We start from the raw sequence: 13,885 nt of genomic DNA, 5'->3' as shown, positions 1-13,885 counted from the left end.
TGAGGGGAGTGGGGGTGAGGGGAGTGGGGGGGGGTGAGTGGGAGTGGGGGGGGTGAGGGGAGTGGGGTGGTGAGTGGGAGTGGGGGGGGGGAGGGGAGGGGAGTGGGGGGGGTGGGGGGAGTGGGAGTGGGGGGTGGGGGAGTGGGGGGGGGGGGGGGGGGGGTGAGGGGAGTGGGGGGGGGGGGGGGGGGGGGGGGGGGGGGGGGGGGGGGGGGTGGGGGGGGGGGGGAGGGGGGGAGTGGGGGGGTGAGGGGAGTGGGGGGGAGTGGGGGGGGTGAGGGGAGTGGGGGGGGTGGGGGGGGGGGGGGGGTGGGGGGAGTGGGGGGGGGTGAGGGGAGTGGGGGGAGTGGGGGGGTGAGGGGGGAGTGGGGGGGGTGAGGGGAGTGGGGGGGGGGGGGGGGGGGGGGGGGGGGGGGGGGGGGGGAGTGGGGGGGGGGGGGGGGGGGGGGGGGGGGGGGTGAGGGGGGAGTGTAGACCGTCAGCAGTTGACAGAAGCCTCCGCGCGAGCGTCCGCCCGACGTCACGTGACCTGGTCACCAGCGCTGCTGATTGGCCGCCTCCTGCACCCAAGATGGCGGCCGGCGCGGTGGATCACGTCGTGGCGGACGCCGGAGCTTTCTTGAAGAACGCGCCGCTGCAGGTGAGTGAAACGAAACGCCGGGAACCCCGCGGGGCGACTGCCAGACTTTGGGATATCTCCGTATCGCTATATATTTTTAACGGTTTTATCACCGGTGCGGATCCTGACGGTGTGAGCCACCGCCGCCGCGGCTCCTCTGTCGGCTTTTCCAACGGTGTTAAGTTCACAGCGAGAAAGGCAATGAGGCCCTTCTCAGTGCCTTTCCACCTTCGGGCTCAGAGCCCCACAGCATCACCGACGGTCACGGTCCGAGTGAAACGAACCAATCAATCCCCAAGAGGTTGTTTATATTTCGCAGACTTGAGCGAAACGAAACGAGCCAGAAGTTCAGTATAATAATAATAATAATAATAATAACAATCCCTCCCCCAACAAAATCAATAATAAATTGGTCATTTTCGATCCACGGCTGTCTGCGGGGACGCTGCTGTGCGCGCAATCGGCCGCCGCGTTCGCCCACAAATGTATACAGTCGATGCACTTTCCAGTGTGTTCTGTGAAGCGCTTCGGGACGTCCTCCCGACGCGAAAAGCCCAATATCCAACGCGAGGATTATTATTATTATCATTAAAGCAGATCCTTGCATTGGATATGGCGCCTTATCGCGCGTCGTTGAGACGTCTCAGTGGGCTTCAGAGAGCTGCTGTGAAGCGAATTCAGTGTATGATTTTTCCGCGTAACGTGAGTGAGACCCTGACGAGTCGGGCCGAGTGTCGTAAGCGAAATTTGTGAACCGATCAGACCTCGTTCACTTCAGGGTAAGAATGTTGGAAATGTTAAATCAAAGTCTTTACACGTAATTCCAAGCAAAATAATCTTGCATTCATTCATTCATTCATTCATTATATTATATATAACTATATATTCATTATATATATATAAAACTAGCTAGGAGTCTAGGAGCCTAGTTAGTATATAACTAGTTAGTATATAACTAGGAGTCCTGTAGCTCAGTGGTTAGAATACTTGCCTCGCAAGCGAGAAACCTGGGTTGGATTCCCGGCAGGGCCAAACCTTTGTCAAGTTTCCTTACTCCACACGCCTGATATAATCCCTCAAGAAAAAAACAATAATAAATTGGTCACTTCAATCCACGACTGTTTGTGGGACACTGCTGTGCACAAATATACAGTCAATTCACTTTACAGTCTATTCTGTAAAGTGCTCTGAGATGTCTAGAAGACGTGAAAAGCACTGTATCAAATGCAAGGATTATTATTATTATTATTTATATTTGTACCTGTTGCAGCTACACTTGCAACCAAAGAATCCAACAGGGAATGTAGATTGACAAACAGACGGGCACATTTACTTATCCTTGAAAGGTTTGATTTTCGCTTAGGCATCTTTATGGCAAATATAAATGTATAATTTATAATCACTGGGACGTCCTCCCGACGTGAAAGGCGCTTTAAAAGTGTAAATGTGTTGTTGTTGTTGCCGCGACTTAGCTTCGTCTGTGTTCTTTATTTTATTCCCGCTGCCCCTTGGCTACATGCGTGCTCTGTGACTCAGAATGCCACAGCGCCACGGTCAGCTGGCAAGGCCACCAGGTGTAACTGCACGGTGCCACAGCGCCACTTTTACTCAGCGGCCACCAGGTGTAACTGCAGCGAAAAACTGAGAATACCTTTTAGATCATAACTCATGAACGATAGGAGATAACCTGAAAACAAATAAGCCCATGTCACTCCCAGATGCAAGACCTTTCCGATGAGGTATAAATCGTGTCAATCGGTTATTGAGATCCTTCTTGAAGGGCACGCAGACAGACAGACAGACAGACAGACAGACATTGTCGTTTTATTAGTATATATATATATGAAGATAGAAAGAACCGGTGCTGAGTGGCTGAAAAATGCCAGTACTAGGTATGTGACAACTTGGGCAAAACCTATGTAGTTATTTCCAAATTGTGATTTTTTTCTGGTCACATGCTTTCCATTTCATCCTGAGATGAGTATTGTTGCTTGCAGAAAGCAGATCTAATGTATGCGTTTTGAGAGAATTTCCCACTCTCCAGTATGTTTGATGTGTTCAAGGGAATTATATAAAAAATTTACAATTTGTTTGGGGATTTTAAAAAAAGGGTTTTACATTACAGCTTTTGATAACCTTTGTGGTGATTTTCAGGAGATTGGAAAAAATATCTACACGTTGAAGGAAGTTGTAAATGAAATAAGGGATAAGGAAACTAAACGGAGACTGGCAGTATTACCATACCAACTTACTTTCAAAGAACCATTCCCAGAATATATCCGACAAGGTGGGCTTATTTTTTACTTAAATAATGAAACTGGTTTAGAGTTAAGATGGACATTTTAAAATCCTGATTTATTTTTATAATCAAAAATGGATGGTGATTGATTTACTCAAAGAAAATATTTACATTTCTTTGAACTATGGAGTATTAATTTTTTTAATACGTGCCATTGTGTTTTTAACTAGAATTCTCTTAAGTTACAAACATTTAGATCTAGATGAAAGGTGCCTGGATTGAAAATTTATTTTTAATTGTTCATTATAGTGACTGAGTTTTCCAAGAAAACTGGAGACTATCCCAGTCTCTCTGCGACTGACATTAAAGTCTTGGCACTGACCTGTCAGCTTGAGACAGAATTTGTGGGATCAGACCATTTGAAGAAAGAACCAGAACGAAATGTAAGTCATGAAAACTTGATCTTTTGTTGAATATTTAAACATTTTATTCTATTTTATATATTCCATTTTCCCTTTTATTTCTAGAAAAAGTACTGTTTCTTATTGAAGTATGGTTCCACTGACATTGAGTGTTCTCTTGTCCCCCAAACTATCAAACTCCATGCCTAACTATTTGTTGTGGGAATATCTCAGCTGAGCACCAATCATGTCCTCTTCCAGTATGGTTACTCGATATCAATCAGGAGCTGGAATCCTGACTGATTTTTTTCCTCTATAAAATACGGAGTTTCTGAATATCCTTTTGCTCCTTGGTAGAGATCAGCTAACTGTGACATTCTATCTAGTGCCCTTCCAGACTATATGGCTTAGTGCTACACTGAGAATTATCCTTCACTATTGATGAATTCTATTTTTATATACATATATATTATATCAGAACAGACATATATATTACCACTTATCTAGTTCTGGTGTTTGAGTTACAGGATGTGTTTAACAAACATGTTTATAAATAAATCAAATCACTGTTGATTGTGTAAAATGCACTTTGTTCTTGTTCTTTGTTAGATTCAAGTAAATAGCACATTGCAACACCCAGAGGCTCCAGTCAATGTTGTTGGCTTCCACTTACCATCTAAGGTAAATATTTATAGTTCAAATGTACAGAGTTTACATTCAAGAATTGATTCAAAACCTGTTTCAAACAAACAAGAGAGCGCTGTTTTTCAGTAGATTTCATGCACACTAAATTTTCCACTATTTTAGTTATCAAAGTGTAGATCAATATAGATCATACATGACTAGTAACAATCATTTGCATTTCATTTCCCAAAAACAGATTTGTCTTGTCTTTTGTATGCTGATACTTTGTTCATCAAAAAAAACCTTATATCAACAATATGACACATGTAAATTAGAATGTGAGTTTTGCTTTAGTGCAATGTATCACAAAATAATATTACTTTCGTACAGCAACGACTAGAGAAAGACTACCCAAAGCGAGATGGTGCAGTATATTCAGATTCAGCTTCTGATTCCACCAACAAAAAACGTGCCAATGAGCAGTTGGCATCTAAATTCAACAGCTTTCAGTTTTGGAGATGTCCACTCCCAAATATTGAAGCAGATCTGCTAGATATCCTGGTAAGCAATGTACCTTTTAATCCTGTTATTTAGTTTAGCAAATCTATGAAATCTGTACTAAATACTAAAAGAGTATTAAACAATTTCAAGGTTTGGAGGCAGAAACTATTATCCTTTTGGACCAGTGAAATCTAGTTTGCTTTATTAGTGTCATCCCCTTTTCCCCAGTGTCAGCTCCATTGAGTGTCTCTTAGACGTGGATGTACTAATCTGCTTTACTTCACAGAAGCTGCAGGCTTCCTGCATTTCTGGAGAGAGACAATTGGGTGCAGATCAAGATCAGAAAGAACTGGGTGAGGAAGATGATGGTGATGATGAAGATGATGCCGACGATGATGATGATGGTGGTGGATGGATAACCCCTAGTAACATCCATCAGCTATGCCAGGGTGTGGGTTCTCCTGAAGTAGCGGCAAATGTCAAAGTTGGTTGTATCACTACCGATTTTGCCATGCAGGTAGATGCAGTATTTTTTATTTTTGAAAAAAAACACAATTTGTTGAACAAGCTTTTTTTATTTCTAAGAATAAAGAAGAGCTTCTCCAGAACTGGGGAGATCTTTTGTCTCCTTGTCACAGTCTGGTTTGGCCATTTCCTTTTGTTGTAGACCAGTTCATGTATTTCTGTACTATCAGCTGAATATGATATGGATCCAATTCTTTGTTGAATGTTCACTCAAATCAATATTTATGAGCAACATGATGATCTGTTCCATAATCTGGCAGCTGTTAAATCTAAATTTATTTTGTTTATTTCTCAACGCTATGAGCTTTTCATACTCTCGTACTCCGGTCTAAAGTGTGTCCAAAGTACCTCTACATATTTCTGCATTCATGTTATCAATTTATTTTTATTGTTGAAATCACAATTTGTATCTTCCCCCACTTGTGTTAATATCTTTACTTATCTGCTCTTTACAGTATATTGACCATAAATCACAAACCATCGTTGTTAAGAGAATCCTTTCTACTGTGGCTGATTTTAATCTCTTAGGCACATTAAGCGTAGTTTTCCATGTATAGTATGACTAGAATGTGCTAATGTCACTTCCTAGGAATACTAATCTACATCTGATGATGCATGTAATATCTACAAACCCATATCATTGAACATGTGTGTATTTTGGCTTTTCTTAGTGCACATTGTGGCATCACAAATGACTAGAATTGTCCCTCCTTAGAATGTCCTTATTCAGATGAGGCTTCACGTGATTTCAGTAAATGGAATGCTTATACGACAAGCTAGGAATTACATTCTTCGCTGTCATGCATGTTTCAAGTAAGTATTATTCACTTTCAAGCTTTTTAAGATGTTCTACTTTATGTGAAAGTTGTAATATATACTGGAACATTTACAAAATGTAAAATCATAATGACAATTAGCTAAAATCAAGAGGCTTCTGTAGGGCCCTTGCTTCCTGCACTCTGATCTAGTGCAGTCACTTTGCAGTCACTTCACCAAGATAGTGTGTTTATAGGGTTTACTTGCTGGAAACCCTGTTCATATGCTTGAATTGTTCACCTATGTGCACTTTCTGCCAGGGAAACTGTTAGTGCTGGCACCTCATCTCACCACACATTAAATTTAGAGTGATCAGGACACATAATAAGTTGTTAATCAGTTCATTTAAAATTTTCAAAAAATTTCAGATTCCACTGGAAAGTTTTGGAACTTTTGAATTCACTAAACTTACAAATAATTCTGACCAAGAATGCTATGGAAGTGGAATAGGTTGTTTTAAAGGAAGATACTTGGGTTAGAGATCTTAAGGGGTTTGATGAAAAGGGGTGGGTTATTCGGATTAAAAGATGTACTAAGAAAAATAGATTTGTGAAGCATACTCGATAGGATGAATAGCCTCCATCGGTTCCTGTTTTCCTATGTTCCTAATTTAAAAGACACACAAAAAATTGGAATCCAACTTTGTCTAGAGAACTGATTGCTGTTTTAATTAGGACCACTACCAACATGACCAAGGTATTCTGTCCAAACTGTGGCAACAAGACGTTGAAGAAGGTCGCAGTGACTGTGAATGAGGACGGAAGCCTTTGCATGCACTTGTCCAAGAACCCTAAGGTCCTAAACCCACGAGGATTGAGGGTGAGGTTGCTGTTCTGTTTTATCGAAATTTAAATGCAAAGAGCTTTTAGTAACTGTTATTTTCACAGATTTCCTGCTGCCGTGCCTATTGTCTATCTACGCTAAATGATATCTTGAGAAAATCCTGTTACAAATTTAGTTTGTCTAATTATAAAAACAATTTATGTCTTCAGTGTTTAGCCCAGTACATGCCATTATTTCACATACACATAAAAATATGGCGATTTCATGTGTTTCTCCCACCAGCATTCTCTCCCATTACCACAAGGTGGGAAGCACGCTCGTAATCCATTCTTGACTGAAGATCAGAACTTTCCTCAGCAACGTCTCTCCAGAAAAGCAAGAAAGAAGACCAATGTCTTTGACCCAAATTACAGCGCCAATGCTTCCCCATTTGTTGATAATGACATCAATAGCAGAGCAGCTCAACTAAACATTCGGGACAACAGCTTTGGAGCTGGAAGGCAGAGAATGAACCCAAATGCTGCGACGAAAAAATTTGTTAAGAAGAAATAAAAAAAATTGCAACCTAGTATTTTCGGTACCTCACAAAGGCTTTTTGATGAAAGAAGTGTATTTTATAAAACTATTTATGTATTAAATATGCAGAGACAGTGAGAGCTATGGAAGTTTATTATTGAATGTCTGCTTTAACAGCTCAAGACATATGATTAACCTGGTACCTGACCCAGCTGCTCTGAAGCTAGTTATCTTGCATCTACTTGTGCTTTATGAAAAGGGTATATTTATTGTGCTGATGGCGAAGGCTGGACTTGAAGCGCTTTGTCTGCTCCAAATAGATAGTCTTATCTTAAAGCATTTTAGCTGTCTCTTAAATAACTTTTCATCTATATAATTACTTCAGAAGACTCTGGGTTGCATTTTAAAAATGTCATGTACAAACGTGAATACATTTACACTGATATTCACTAAAAATGAATAAAATGACTAAACAAACTTGTGGTCCTTTTTTTAAAAAATGTTATGTAGGAAAATACATTAATCTGCAGTTTTAACCTTAAAACATTTATTTGTTTGTTGCTTCAGTCAATTCACTGGTTAAATCAGTTCTCATTGACCACATAATTTCATTTGATTAAAAGTACCTTTAATTAGTGACATTTAATAGATAGTTTATCTTAAAGTGGTTTACCAAATTTATCTGATTTGGATGATTCACCCCCCAAATTTGGTGGATACAAAAACATGCACAAAGAGCAAGGTGTGCTTCACTTTTCACACGCTTATCCCTGGATTGTCTTAATTTTGTGTAAAAAAAATGCAGTGGAACATGCCTACTTTTGCAGAACAGCAAGTGCACTATTTTTGTTCTAATAATTGAAGCACAAACTTAACTAGTCAAAAATAAACCAAAAATATGATTACAATTTTCTGCAGTGTTCTGCAACTCATCATTTTTTAATGATTTCCGCAATCATTTATGCTTCTTGCTGAGTATTAGTGCTCACTTAATTCTGTTTCATTATAGCAACAGGAGAGCGTTAAGCTGCACAGCAGTGTCTACATACAGCAACTAATAAGGGTTACTTATATATGAAACCTGCCATTTACATATGAGCACTGAAAGTGTTTATTTAACTCAATAATTATTTCTCCCAGCATCTTGACCCCAGATTTTTGAGATTAAGTGATTAAAAATGTTTTATTAAAGCATTTTATTTCACAAAAACTGTCAAATAACAGGAATAATTTGTACTTTAACAAACATCCAATTGACAGATGGAAGCATTCTAGAATTAACTCTCTGAATTTTCTGTAATTTCTGATCTGTGATAGTTGTTAAAATAAGTTTACAGAATTTAAGTTCCAATATATAAAGTAAAATATTGTGTGTGTGTTTTAGAAAAAGAAATTAACCCATAATCTAAAAGGAAAAATATCCAATAATCCAGTAAATAATGGTGTTTTTTTCAATTTGAGAACACAATTTTATGTCTGTTGTGTAATGACAAATTTGTAGTTCATTAGATTTCTTGTTAGTAACCAGCTAACTTGATAATCCGAGGGAATGAAAGTAGATTGAATTTAGTAGATGTGTGCATGTGTTAACAGTGTCAATTCATAGAACCATAGCCTGGACAGTCAAATTCCCTTTAGATTTTCTATCGTAACATGAACACCAAAAGTTGAAAGATTTCAGAAGTGAATATTTTGAGATATCACCAAAAAGCGAAACTAGTTGCTGAAATCGCAATTGTATGTCAAAATTGGCTGGAATACGATTTCCCCTCTATTTTGCAAACTGCATTGATGAAAGTGTATGTACGTACACAGGGTCAAATGTATCAGAGCAAAGTGTGGTACCAAGCTTAAAATGCTTTGTTACATCAAACGGTTGCACATTTGGCAGACCTGATACAGAAATAACCTTATTTAGAGTTCCCAAGTTCAATGAGTCAGAAAAAAATGAAGCATTTGTCAGCTGTTCATTCATTCATTCATTGCATTAAATAATGGAATCTGTATACCCGTAGTCAAATTTTTGAATTAAAAAAAACTATGTTACAAATGCAGATCATAAATGACTATTGACGCAATACTCTGATTCCTCGCTGGCTGTGTGTTGTTTACTCTCGGTCACTTCTGCTTCAATGCTGAGTACAGATGAGGATAACTCTGCCGGCTGTTGTTCGTTAAGCTTCTCGGCTTTAGCTTCAGTCTCTAGTCCAGTGCTTGCCAACACTTCAGTGGACGGTGTCTGTACCACCTCACCATCAAAGTTAGTCTTGCTTGAAATTAGAATTTCCTTCTTTGGCAGGATAAAAGCAAGCGATTCTTGAACAAAATCTAGGTTGATGTACCCAATAGAGCCATATTTGTGAATCCGAGTTGGAGGAACACCTGCCGATAACAGAAAGTTTGCGAAACATGTTGAGGTAAGATAATAGATGACATGCAGCATCCAAGTCACAAGACATAGAATAGATCAAGTGCATCTATTGAAGGAAAACATGCATCAAATACATTAAAACAGAAGTTTAAATAGTATGGAATATAGCTAACTTATTACCAAGGATCTGTGCAACTTGTGTTGGTGGGAAAAGCACTTGTAAACATCGGTTCAGATATGGGATGAGGTCTTCAGTGAAGGTAGCACAGAACTGGACAAATAACTCCCGCTCTTTTTCACTGAAAGCAGTTTCCTCAGCTCGATGAAAAGACAAGATCAATTTTGTTATCTGGAAACCAAAATAATTAGCAAAATGTGATTTGAGCATTTTGGGGGATAGCCTATTCAGACCTTTACATCACTCTCTAACTGGGAGGGTAGGAGTTATATGCTTCACTAGTTACCACAACAAGATAGTTCAATGAAATTTTTCCTTTGTATCTCCCAAATACACAGAATAAATGTAAATTTATTGCTACAAAAATCTATTCAATTGCATAGTTCACTAACTTAAAACTGTTAATTAAATTTGTGATTTTTCTGCCGGTGTATAGGTGAACAGCCAACCATTTAGCAAAATTGTACATTAAATCAAGGTTCTAGGATGAAGGGAATTGTTGTAGTAATTACACTAACTATAATACCCACTATGTTGTGCGTATGAAATCAATACTAAGTGGTTTGGCATTTAGTTATTTAGTTATTAACTTATTTGCTGGTATCAGGAATGCTATATATTCTAGGACTGAGCAAGTCGCTGAAATACCTTCACAAGTGAATCTTCCAAACACAGGGTTACTTCCTGTGCAAGAGCTATGGGACAGCAGAGACGGAGATCATTGAAGGCCGATAAAATGTTGTTCAGAAAGCAAGCCAGTGGTGGGAAGTCCAGAAGCATCATTGGAGGATGGAGAGTATTTGGTTGACTGGTTGAAACTGTCGCTGCGATTGTGCTCCCCAGCACGGATGGGGCAGAGATTAGCGTGTACAGATTCATGTCTTCCTGAAACCTCTCTATTGCTTCCTGCACAGATTTCGAAAAGGCGTTTATTGCAACCCTCTGAAACATAGGAGCAAGCTGTCCACGAAAATCCGCACCTACACGACTAAAGGAAAGTCCAAAGTACATGCACTGGCCCAGCAATGAATCTAAGCGGGTTCCCACACCCCTCTGAAGATCCAATTCCAGCTTCTGAAGAAACTCAGACATCTTCTGTACCACCCAGCCATGAAAAATTGCACTTTCATTCACAGCTTGATCATTGGAAAGCAACAACGGATCCTCGTCTGAGAAAATAGCACGGTACTGAGTGATAATGTCAAACAGATGGACACGGCAAGCCTCAATCGTTTTAGTTATGTGGAAGTAAGGATCATTCTCTGATATGGCGCCAAGGATAGACTTTAACCAGGTATCTCGGGCTTGAAGGAACTTTATTCTTAATTCTGCTTCAGTGAACACGTCCATTCTCCTCAAATAGCCTATGACCCGCAAACAAGCAGGAAGTTGCACATTGGTGCGGAGCTGCTGGATGAGTTGGTTCAACATCAGCTGCGCAGATGAACGCACTTCAGTTACTATCCCCTGTGTGAGACATGTAATAAAAGTATTAGGAGGGTTAAAGTGCATAATGTACAATAAAGATCTAATCTGCTCTTCTCTGATCAAATTAATATCGGAGAGTACAATCTGCTTGTGTAAACCTAGGTACCACACAGTCCCAGAATCCATATTGTCAACATTCGCTACCACAGCAATTTCTAACCGATCAAGTGAAATTTGTCCGCGTTGCATATCACAACATTATATAAACCAGATAAAACGATGTGTAGAATTGTACACGGAGCCAGAGGCAACCCAACTGCATCTTTTTTTGTTTGTGGGTGCACTGCTGTGCGCAATTGGCGGTCGCGTTTCGCCCACAAAATCCACAGTCCAATCTACTTGACAATACATCCCGTGAAGCGCTTTGAGACGTCTCAACAGTTTGATAAGGCGCTTTCTCAAATTCGAGGATTACTATCTTTTTTGATGATCATCATTATTATCATTATTATCATCATTATCATTATCATCATCTAAACATCCAAGTAGCATTCGGGAGAAAAACCAGCACCTGTATAACAGGTATGGAGGAGTACTTCTTCTCCAGCCTCTTGACATAGGAAGCGAGCTCCAGGGCTTCCTCGTAGTAGCCGTTCCTAACGCAGGTGTCCATGAGCTGCGGGATCTCCAGGATCTCCAGGATCTCGGTGTGACGGTTCAGGGTCAGGCTGTTCATCCTCCTGCTGGCTCCCGTGGCCTCCGTCTCCTGCATGAACTGCCTGCATTTCTCGCTCAGGCCCGGCAGCTTCTCCAGGGCCCGGGAGACGTGGGTCTCCACCAGGCCGAAGTCGCGGTAGATCTCCTTGGTGCACTCGGCCGTCTTGATGAAGGTCTTGTAGTTGGAGAAGGCCAACTCCTGGGTCTGCTGCAGGATCTGGGCCCGCTCCTCGGCCAGCCTCTCGGGCTCGCGGCTCAGCTTGTCCACGCCGTACGAGCTGAGCTCCGACAAGTACAGCGTGAAGTCGGGGTTCTCCCTCCAGTTGTCGGGAAAGGAATCCTTGAAAATCGACGCCAGGATGCTCTCGTCCTCCACGTCGATCCCCGCGGCCGCCATCTTGGTAAAGGGACCGCGACTTCCGGTCCCGACCGGAAACTCGACCGGGAAGCCAGCCGGCCGCTCGGAGGCCACGTGACCAGATTGGGCGGGTTCGAGCCCAATTGGGCGTGTTCTGGTGGCACAGGGTGTACGCAAAGTCCTGTCGAGTCCTGTAGCTCAGTGGTTAGTGCACTCGCTTTGCAAGCGAGAGACCTGGGTTCAATTCCAGGCAGAGGGCGAAACCTTGGGCAAGTTTCCTTACTCCACACAGAGCCTAATAATAATCCCTCCAAAACCAAAAACAATAATAAATTGGTCATTTTCAATCCACGACTGTTTGTGGGACACTGCTGTGAGCAATTGGCTGCCGCGTTCGCCCACAAATATACAGTCAATTCACTTTACAGTGTGTTCTGTGAAGCGCTTTGGGACGTCCTCCCGACGTGAAAAGCGCTATATCAAATGCAAGGATTATTATTGATGATCACTGTATTCAGAAGTACTTAATCGTGTTCAGTCGCAGGCGCACATACGGTGAGAGTGAGCTCCGTCGTTTTCCCGGCAGATATTGTGATGATCCGTCGCCACGTCCAGTGAGACGCTCTCCGTAACGTGGACAGAATGAGGAGGAAGCTACTGGTATCAGAGATTGTTACACTCGACTCATTTCCCATCACCGCCCCCCCCCCCCCCCCCCCCCCACCCCCTTTCAAGACCTTTTCTTACACCGTTCCCAAAACCACTCTGGGCTGCATATCACAACATATAATTCTGCGAAATATAATTCTGTTGGATAAAGCAGGAGGTATGATGCTAAAAATCAGTGATGTATGAGGTTCACTTGTTCGAAAAATATATCTTGTACTCAAATTCGTGAAAAAATCTCTGAACATCACATTTTAAAATTTATTCCAGAAAGTCTGCTTGATTATCTGAGCGAATTAAGCCACCTTGAAAACGCTACAGCCATTTCATGATCCTGAGGATTGAAGTACAGGTTAATTTCCATTGGAACTAAATGAGAACTTACAATGAGACGCGTAGAAAACCAAATTCTAATTGATAATTAAGATGATTGACATCAGAATCTGTGGTAGCAATGGCGGGGTGGGGGGGAGTGAGGGATGGTGAAATCACACTGAGTGCAGAGATGACTAATAATGTGATTAGTATAACTTGTTGAAGGCACTACAGTACACTTCTGTTGATTTTAAGTGAAATCAAAGTGAAATTGGTGTCCACAAGGTGGCTATCTCTACCCTTCCAAAGCCTGCCAAATTAAAGGGCACAGACCTAACAGCAACACAGCTGAAATCTCAGAACATCATAACTTCTCCAATAACACTATCCAAACAGAAAATACTGTATAATTAACAAATGAGGGAGAGAGAAAAAAAGCCCAACACATACATCTGCTTGCTGTAAACTCTAATGTAGCTGAAGTTCAGGAACACACTGTGGCAGGGGCATGGAACCTGTACTATTCCTTGATCTAGGGACATTGTTAGAGGTGAAGAATAATAGGACAAGGATAGGTTATAATACTACTATTACTGCTAATAATAATCCTTGCATTTGACACAGCGCTTTTCACGTCTTCTAGACGTCTTAAATGCTTCACAGAATATACTGTAGAGTGAATTGACTGTAAATTTGTGGGTGAAACAAAGCAGCCAATTGCGCATAGGGGAATCCTTCTCTCTATTTTTGATAAATAGTGTGGATTCCTCCCTAGAAGTTTTACTTCTAAAATATTGTACTGTGGAAATATTGTTTGCTCAATATTTG

The 13,885-nt window shown here is 41.2% G+C and overlaps 2 protein-coding genes across 2 annotated transcripts; one reads left to right on the top strand and one right to left on the bottom strand.

The window, feature by feature from the left end:
* Positions 1-547: 547 nt before the first annotated feature.
* Positions 548-7,501, top strand: nob1 (NIN1 (RPN12) binding protein 1 homolog). The gene is made up of 9 exons (XM_007889310.1): positions 548-640; positions 2,774-2,906; positions 3,168-3,301; positions 3,869-3,940; positions 4,274-4,444; positions 4,671-4,901; positions 5,625-5,722; positions 6,400-6,544; positions 6,791-7,501. The coding sequence occupies exons 1-9, from the start codon at positions 572-574 to the stop codon at positions 7,058-7,060; spliced, it is 1,323 nt and encodes a 440-aa protein (XP_007887501.1). The 5' UTR covers positions 548-571; the 3' UTR covers positions 7,061-7,501.
* A 72-nt stretch (positions 7,502-7,573) lies between these two features.
* Positions 7,574-13,599, bottom strand: cog8 (component of oligomeric golgi complex 8). The gene is made up of 5 exons (XM_007889308.2): positions 13,508-13,599; positions 11,573-12,230; positions 10,222-11,040; positions 9,576-9,744; positions 7,574-9,406 (listed from the first exon to the last, which is right to left on the bottom strand). The coding sequence occupies exons 1-5, from the start codon at positions 13,597-13,599 to the stop codon at positions 9,081-9,083; spliced, it is 2,064 nt and encodes a 687-aa protein (XP_007887499.2). The 3' UTR covers positions 7,574-9,080.
* Between the last annotated feature and the right edge of the window lie 286 nt (positions 13,600-13,885).

Source organism: Callorhinchus milii, unplaced genomic scaffold (genome assembly GCF_018977255.1).
Source record: "Callorhinchus milii isolate IMCB2004 unplaced genomic scaffold, IMCB_Cmil_1.0 Scaffold14, whole genome shotgun sequence".
Lineage (NCBI taxonomy): Eukaryota > Metazoa > Chordata > Chondrichthyes > Chimaeriformes > Callorhinchidae > Callorhinchus > Callorhinchus milii.
The sequence above is the reverse complement of the archived record's forward strand: the minus strand, read 5'-3'. Positions and strand labels throughout refer to the sequence as shown.